The sequence below is a fragment of the Lepidothrix coronata genome, unplaced genomic scaffold (assembly GCF_001604755.1).
Source record: "Lepidothrix coronata isolate B3197 unplaced genomic scaffold, Lepidothrix_coronata-1.0 Scaffold367, whole genome shotgun sequence".
NCBI classification, from domain to species: domain Eukaryota; kingdom Metazoa; phylum Chordata; class Aves; order Passeriformes; family Pipridae; genus Lepidothrix; species Lepidothrix coronata.
The window spans coordinates 106,454-114,785 of NW_016690547.1; the positions used below are offsets into that span (position 1 = coordinate 106,454).

The 8,332-nt window shown below is 63.6% G+C and overlaps 1 protein-coding gene across 3 annotated transcripts in view; it reads right to left on the reverse strand.

The window, feature by feature from the left end:
- Positions 1-580: 580 nt before the first annotated feature.
- STIM1 (stromal interaction molecule 1) overlaps positions 581-8,332 on the reverse strand; it is a 70,745-nt gene continuing 62,993 nt past the window's right edge. For all 3 annotated transcript variants that reach the window (XM_017838891.1, XM_017838892.1, XM_017838893.1), the window contains one exon: positions 581-3,378. In XM_017838891.1, the coding sequence (XP_017694380.1) occupies positions 2,829-3,378 (550 nt within the window). In that variant the 3' untranslated portion in view covers positions 581-2,828. The remainder of the gene's footprint in view (positions 3,379-8,332) is intronic.

Below are 8,332 nucleotides of genomic sequence, written 5' to 3' on the forward strand. Positions count from 1 at the left end.
CCGGGCTGGAGACAAAAGACTCGCAGGCGAGTTGATGCCAGCAGTCAGGTCTGGCCAGGACGGGAAGCCAGACAAACAGGCTTCCAGGCCTTCTCTCCAAATGCCCCGAACACAGACCCTGTGTCCGTCCTCAACCCAGCAGTCTGAATCTCTCCCCTCCGAACAGACCCAGCCACCCCCTCCCAAAACTCCTCCCCTCTCCCCCCAGCCTCTGATGGGCCATCCAGGAGGAATTCAGCCAGATCTTTTGTAAGGCTAATTAACTCCCTTCCCCCTTTGCATTCAAACTCCGTCTTTCCTACAGTGGGGGGGGAAAGAAAAATTCTCCTGAATTTCTAACCTGTAACACCTGTGGATGTGGCACTTGGGGACATGAGTTAGTGGTGCTTTGGCAGTGCTGGGGAATGGACTCGATGGGCTCGGAGGCTTTTCCAACCTGAACAATTCCATCCTTCTGTGGTTCCGTGTGCCATCCCACTGCTGGACCCTGCGGCCAGGCTGGAACCCCCTGGCCACCAGCAGCTCCCCCAAACTGGGAGCCTGGGAAGGGCTGGAAGAAGGGGCAGCAGACAGCGGCTCGTAAAATAGACTACATGCTTTTATTGGATTGAAAAGTTTTATGAAATGACAAAAAAAAAAATCAAATCAAGAGTTGGCAGATGCGTCGACAGTGGGGGGATCCCCAACCCCTTCTCCAGAAGCATCCACAGGTCTCCGCCACCACAAGCAGCTCCAGCCCGGGCAGCCCCTGCATGGGGGGCACCCACAGGACCCCAACCCCGCTGGCGTTCCCAGGGCACCCTGCCCATGACACTGGGGTGCCCAGGAATTGAGGTGCCCAGGAATCGGGGTGCCCAGGAATCGGGGTGCCCAGGAATTGGGGTGTCCAGGCAGCAGCCACAGGGCCGAGCACGTCCCCCCATCCCCAGGGAATTGCAGGCACTTAGTCACTGAGAGGAATTTTTCACTTGTCTCAAAGCAACAGTGGAATTGTCTAACTCCCACCTACGGAACAAAAAACACCTTTATAGCCCTTCCTGTGTTGTCAGGACACGAATATATTACTCTGGCATAAAGCAAGGCCCCGGGGGCTCCCGGCATCCCACCCTCCTCTTCCTCCCCCCATCGTGCATCCTCCTCTGCCTCGGCAGGAGAAGCCCCCTCCCCACCTCCAGGGGTGTGTGGGATGGCGGCTCAGGGGGCTGGGGATGGAGGGGAGTGGGAACAGGGACCCCAGGCTTTGGGGGTGCTGTGGTGCCAGGGAGCCGCCTCGAGGGGGGCGGGAGGGGTCTGGGGGCTCCTCTGGCAGCTCCAGTGCTGAGCCTGGAGGGAGCTGGGAGTGGGGCTGGGGGATGGAGCTCATCCCTGAGGATGGAGCGAGGCGAGGCTCAGGGATGGAGCAGAGCAGGGCTCATCCCAAGGGATGGAGAGGTGCCCATCCCCAGGGACAGAGCGAGGGTCAGCCCAGGGAAGGAGCAGGGCTCATCCCAAGGGACAGGCTCTGCCCAGGGGTGGAGGGAGGGTCAGCCCACAGCTGCTGTCCCAAACGGTGACCCCCTCAGTGGCCGGGGCTGTGCTGGGGGACACCCACTGGGCCGAGGGCTCTGAGCAGCAGGATGTGACCCACGAGGTGCCAGGGGAGGATGGGAGAGCCCCCGAGCCCCGGGGAGTGGCTGGGGACAGGCTGAGACCCATGACCAGCTGTGCTGGCACCAGAAGTGGCCCCTGGGCACGGGGGACGCTGCCACACGAGCCTCCTGCACCCACTGCATCCCTCGGGGAGGGCACAGAGCCCCCGGGCTGCTCCAGGGACCGAGCCAGGAGAGCAGAGGGTGTTGTCGGGGTCCTGCCAGCCCAGCCTCTGTCCCCTGCCCTGCTGTGTCCTGCTCCCTCCCCCGGCCTGGCGGGCCGGGACAGGGCACACAGGGACAGGGGACGGGCCCTGCTCCCGGGAGCTCCCTCCTCTTTGTGTGGACATGATGGCCGGACCTGGCTCTGCTCCAACGCCCCTCGGGACCGCCCTGCCCTCCGTGTTCCACCCCGGCGGGGTCTGGAGCAGTCCTGGGCACTGGGGAGGGTGCCCAGGGAAGTGAGGCCAAGGGCAGGCGTGGGCTCCTTCCCCCGGGCTCCAGCCCCCCCGGCCGGGCAGAGCAGTGCGGGGACAGCCCCGTGCCCCCTCCCCGAGACCCAGCGGGGCCGCCCCGGCACGGGCGGGACGTGGGGACGGGGGACACGCGGGGACGGGGGACACGCGAGTACCGGCAGGGGCAGAGTCCTCCCCTGCTCCCGCTTACGCGGAGCTGCTCAGGAGGGGTCCCCCCTCCCGACGGCGAAGCCACGGGGACCGCGGTGGAAAAGTGACTCGGGGAAAGGAGGGAGAACCGCTGTGCCCCGAGTCAGCCCGAGGGGCAGCGCGGGGCTCCGCGGGAGCGGCCGCCCCCCCTCCGGCCGGCCTGTGCAAAACTCGGAGGAGGCAGGAAAAAAAAATCGAGAGTAACGACGATAAAAAATAAAATAAAAAAACAAAACCACATTGAAACCAAACCCAAAGGCCGCGTGGCTGAGCGGAGCAGGAGTAACTGGAAGCCATGCACAGCAAAGCCGGGACCGCAGCGGTCGGAGGGCAGGGAGGGGGGCTGTTCTCCCGGGGGAGCCGGCGGCGGCGCGGTTTTTCTTCTCGGAGATCGGGAAATAAATAAGTTTAAATAGCTCCCCCCGTGCCGGACTCGGGTGCGGAGGGAGGGCGGCGGGTGCCGGGGCCGCGCTGCGTTCCCGGTGCGATCCGGCCCCGGGCCCGGCGGGACGCGCTCCTGGGGGCTCCCCCCCCGCTACTTCTTGGGTTTCTTGAAGATCTTTAGGGGGAACTTTTTCTTGCTCTGGCCGGGGTCAACCTCGTCGCCCGTGAGGCTGCTGTCCTCGTCCCCCGGGCTCTTCTTGGCGGCCAGCTGCGGGATGCGGGTGCTCTTGGCGCCGGGGGGCCGGCAGTCAGAGATGGGGGAGGGGGTGTCGGGGTCGGGGGAGCTGGGGCTGTGCGACCGCGACGAATCCGAGTGGCTGGGCTTGCCGACCGTCGGGTGGCTGATCTCCCCCAGGCTGGAGGACTTCTCCATGCCGTGGTTCACCATCATCATCTTCTTCATCGCCATGGGGCTCTCGGGCAGCCGCTCCGGCAAAGGCCCCGGCCCGGGGGGCTCCGCGTGCCGGCTGCCGCCGTTGGGGGTGGGCGCGGCGGGGCCCGGGTGGCCGGGGACAGCCTCCTCCACGGAGCGGGTCAGCAGCGTGGGCCGGGCAGCCAGGAGCTTGGGAGCCGAGCTGGGAATACGCTGGTGGTCGCTCAGGTGCGGGATGGAGGAGTCGGAGTCGGAGCGAGTCAAGTCTCTGCGGTGGGAGGGAGGACAGAGGCGTCAGTGCCGCCGGGGCCGGGCTGGTCCGAGCCCGCACACACACGGATGTGGGGGATGGAGGGACCCCTCCAGGACTGCAGCCACCCCGGGGAGGGGCAGTGGGGCAGGCGCCCACCCCGCTCTGCTCCTCTGTACGAGTGCAGGGTCACCCGCGGGATGGGGGCACCCACGGGACAGGGGCACACCCAGGGACGGGGCACCCCCGGGCCGGGGGGCTCATCCTGCCCGGTGCCAACTTCCAGCACACGGGGCAAAGCGACCCCCCAAGTGCAGCCCCAGCACGGGGCTCACCGATGGGGGAGTGAGTACACGGGGCAGAAGGGAGCCCACCCCCTCCCCGTGGATCCCGGTGGGAGCTGGGAGGGGTCCCGGCTCGCCCTGGAGCACCGGTGCCCCCAGAGCTGCAGGACTGGGGGTGCTGCCCCCGAGGGTCTCTCAGCCCTCGCCGGCACCCGCGTGTGCGCCCACCCCCCCTGCCCTCCCCGCACACACAGCCCCGACCCTGCCCCGCTCCGGGCTCAGCCGCTGCCAGCCCCTGATCCCGAGGCAGGAATTAGAGCCCGGCCGTTCCCGCACGAAGCCATGCCCAGCGCGTGCCCCCACAGCGGTTTGTGCCCAGCCTGGTGCCTGCCGGGGACGGCAAAGGGAGCCCGAGGGGCTCCCGGAGCCTCTGTGGAGAGTGGGAGGTGGGAGGGAGGGGGAAATGGCAAGTCACAGCTCACTCCTCCCCGCCGGAGGGGCCGGGGGGTGCTGGCCCCACTGCCCCGGGGTCCCTGCACAGCCACCGCCCCCATGGCAACACCCGGCACTGCACGGACCCCCCTGGCACGGGCACAGGGACGGGGGCACGAGGGGACCCTAAACACAGGAGAGTGGTGTGGAATGGGATGGAAATGGAGGGGAAAACAGCAGAGGACAGAGAAGCAGAAGAGTGAGAAGAGGTGGAGCTGCCCAGTTCCTCAGCCCCCCTGGCCCCTGCACAGACTCCCGGGACAGGGGTCACCAAATCTGCCCACACAGCACGAGGAGCCCCCAGATCCTCTCCTATGGTACCACCATGAATAACAGCAATCTGGAAGCAGCAAAAGAGAGGCAAGACAAGAGAAAACACCCTCAACACAGAGCTGGAACCTCTGGAGAGACATCCAGGCAGTACTGGGGAGATGCTCAGGAATCCCAGAATGGTTTGGTTGGGAAGGACCTTAAAGCTCATCCAGTGCCACCCCTGCCATGGGCAGGGACACCTTCCACCAGCCCAGGTTGCTCCAAGCCCCGTCCAACCTGGCCTTGGGCACTTCCAGGGATCCAGGGGCAGCCACAGCTTCTCTGGGCAACCTGGGCCAGGGCCTCCCCACCCTCCCAGGGAAGGATTTCTTCTCAATATCCCATCTAACCCTGCCCTCTGGCAGTGGGAAGCCATTCCCCCTTGTCCCCTGTCCCTCTCCAGCTCTCCTGGAGCCCCTTTAGGCCCTGCAAGGGGCTGTCAGCTCTCCCTGGATCCTTCTCTTCTCCAGGTGAACCCTCCCAGCTCTCCCAGCCTGGCTCCAGAGCAGAGGGGCTCCAGCCCTTGGAGCAGCTCCGTGGCCTCCTCTGGCCTCTCTCCAGTGGCTCCACATTTGTCCTTCCTGTGCTGAGCCCCCAGGGCTGGAGCAGCTCTGCAGGGGGGTCTCACCTGAGTGGGCAGAGGGGCAGGATCCCCACAGCCCCAGGTCCTTCTCCCCAGTGCTGCTCCCAATCCATTCTCCCCAGCCCGTGTGCTGGGACTGTCCTGACCCAGGTGCCACTTTGCACTTGGCCTTGTTGAACTCCATGAGCTTGGCACAGTCCCACCTCTCCAGCCTGTCCAGGTCCCTCTGGATGCCCCATCCCTTCCCTCTGGCCTGTGACTGCCCCACACAGTCCCACAGCAGCAGAGGTGCTGGGGGGGCCCTCGATCCGTGCCCGTGTCGCTGAAGGAGCCGTTCCACAGTCCCAGGCCTGATCCTGAGGAAGCCACTTGTCCCCGGTGTCCACAGAAAGTGGGGGCACACACAGACCCAGAGTCCCAGCTGTCCCAGCACAGGGTGGTTGTACAGCCAGGGAAGATTCTCCTTGTACTGGAACGGGGTATTTTAACAAAACCCACAGAATAAAGTCGGGCTCTCGTTCACCAGCTCCACAGGAATACACGGAGGACAAGGGGATCCTGAAACCCTGTGGATGGCTGGGATACAGCCCTGGATCCACTGCAGGAGCCCAGCTGTGGAGAACTCCTCTCTTGTCTTCCCCAGAAGCAACAAGCCCCCGGCACTGCTGGGCTGGTCCTTGTGCCTTGCACACGGAGCTGATCCCGCCGATATCCGAGTGCTGGAGCCACATCCCTGGGTTGGTGGCAGAGGAGAACACAACAATCCAGATGGTGTGAACTCCCTGGCTATTCTGAGGGAGCAGCTCAGACACCTGCCATGGATCCCACGTGTGGAGCCACGGAACTCCCAAGGCCACAGGCAGGTCCCACAGGAGGGTCACTGTCACAGCTGGTGGCCCACAGCTTTCTCTGGGATAACTGGGAGAACTGGGCCATGGGAACAGCAGCAGCAGCCATGAAACCTGATGGGGCTGAACATGGGGGTGTTTGAGCCAATCCCAGAACCTGGATGCAGATGGGATCCACACACCGGGGCTGGGAGAGCTCGGGATGCTGCCCGTGCCTGCAGACAGACCCTGACTGTGAGCACAACCTTCAGCTCCTTCCCTCTGAGCAATCCAGGGTCTGCTGCTCTGCCCCAGTGTTTCTGGCTCATGCCAGTGCTTAACACACCTGCAAAGGGGGAACCTGCGCTGGGAACTCCTGTCTGGACACTCTCTGTTCCCTCTCCCAGGGCAGGGGGGTGGAAGCCACCCCATGCACATCCTGAGCTGTTGGTGAGACGCTGCCAGGGCTGAACATCCACTTTTAGAGGCTTGTTTTCTCCACAAATCCCTGGAAAGTGCCCCCTTTCCAGGAAAACAAGGCAGACTGGCTGCAGGGGTTGGCACAGCCCAATGCCAAGCTGGGCCAGCACTGGGTCCCAGCACAGCCAGGAGAGAAGAGAGGCTTGGGGCAGAACCTTGGCCTGGGAATGGGGTCAGCTGGAGCCAGGGCCAGGGGAAGGCGGGATCATCTCCAGGCAGGATCATCACCAAGGAGGTGGGAGAGCCCTGAGGGGTCACAGCATGTCATGGCAGGTCCAGCAACACCTGCTCACTTCAACCTTGTAACTCCACAAAGCATCTTCTTGTCCATGAAATCCAACCCAACCCTTCTGGCTGCCACAGTCCCACAGGGATCCGGGCGCGGGTCGGTGAATAAATCCTTTAAAAACAAGCAAAAGAGAGGGGCAACTACAGCAAAAACTGGATTTTCTAAACTGAGGTGACCTCAGGGATGTGTGAAGAGGGCGAGTTTTCCCTGCTGAGCTCCAGAGTCTCTCCCTCTGTCCCGCAGGTCCTGCAGTTTCCAATCCAGACGGGCCCAAAGCGATCCCACGGTGCTGGCGGCGCGTGGAGCGAACGACACCGGCAGCTGGAGAGCCCTTTCTGCTCCAGGAGGAATTTCTCCCCTGGGAGCAGACACTGGGAACCCGATCCCTGGACAGCTGGTCCCGTGGGAGGTGCAGGCGGAGCAGCAGGAGCAGGTCCTTGGTGACCCCACGGCCGTGTCCCCTCCCAGGGTGGCTCTCCCTGGGCACCTGGGGGGTGGTTTGGGGGTTCCACGTCCCCATTCCTGCTGTGGCTGTCGCTGCTGTTCCTGGGATCCCTTCCCTGGAGCAGAGGGCAGCACTGTGCCAGGTCCCACCTCGCTGGACCCCCAGTTTGTCTCCGGGTGGGCTGAAGGAGCTGATGGGGAATCAGCCCAGGAGGACCCAATTCCCAAATATCCCAACGGTCTGAGCTAACCCATTTCATACACAACCCATCCAGCTGTAACTCAGGAATATATTCCCGAGGGACAGAGGGAAATGCAGTGACTGCTGAGCCCAGCACTCAGTGGCATTCCCGGGGGGCAGCAGAGCCCAGCCTGCTGTGCCAGGCTCCAGGGACATCCCGGCACATGGCACAGAGCCACCATGCCAGGGACAATCCAAGGGACACCTAACAGACCAGGACACACACAGGGAGCAGCTGTGGCACCCACGGGCTGATTTTGGGAGCTGAACACCAGCAGCTGGAAACTTCTGCTGGGATTCTCTACAGCCCCAAGTGACCCTTTTCCTGGTGGTTCCCACAGAGAAGTGCACAGGGGAGGTTTGCAGGTTTGCATCCACGGGGACAGGATTCCTGGGATCACACTGGCTGTGTCAGGGACAGCAGGAGGAGGGGACACTCCCAAGCCCAGTGCTGGGACAAGAGGGAGCAAAGAGCATTGCCAGGATATTTCCATCATCTTGGGTGAGGCCCAGCTGAGGCCTGGCCTGTATCCCACTGTATCCCTAAGGACTATGCTCCTGAACCAGTATGGCACCTTGTGAAGAGGAAAAGCTGTCCCAGGACACAGCTAGGCCTCGGTGGGATGCCGGGAAAGGGCCCTTCAGAGGAAGCACTTCTGTGGAGCAACAGGAGCCACTGATGGCTCATCCCTCCTGGAAACCTCGGAGCAGAACAGGAAAACACCTGGAGCCTCAGCCTTCATCCCAGCAGTGCTCACTGCTCTCTTCCCTGGATCCAGCACACCTACAGCCTACCCAGACAGACTCCAACAGCACTCACCTGCCTGAGGGCAGGAGGGATCTGCTTCCACCCACACCTCCTACCCTGCTCCATGATCCCACCAATCCCACCGATCCCACGGGAGCGCTGCCAATGAGGGAGGGAGAGAGGATGGCATGGACTGACTGGGCAATGAGGGAGGGAGAGAGGATGGCATGGACTGACTGGGCAATGAGGGAGGGTGAGAGGATGGCATGGAC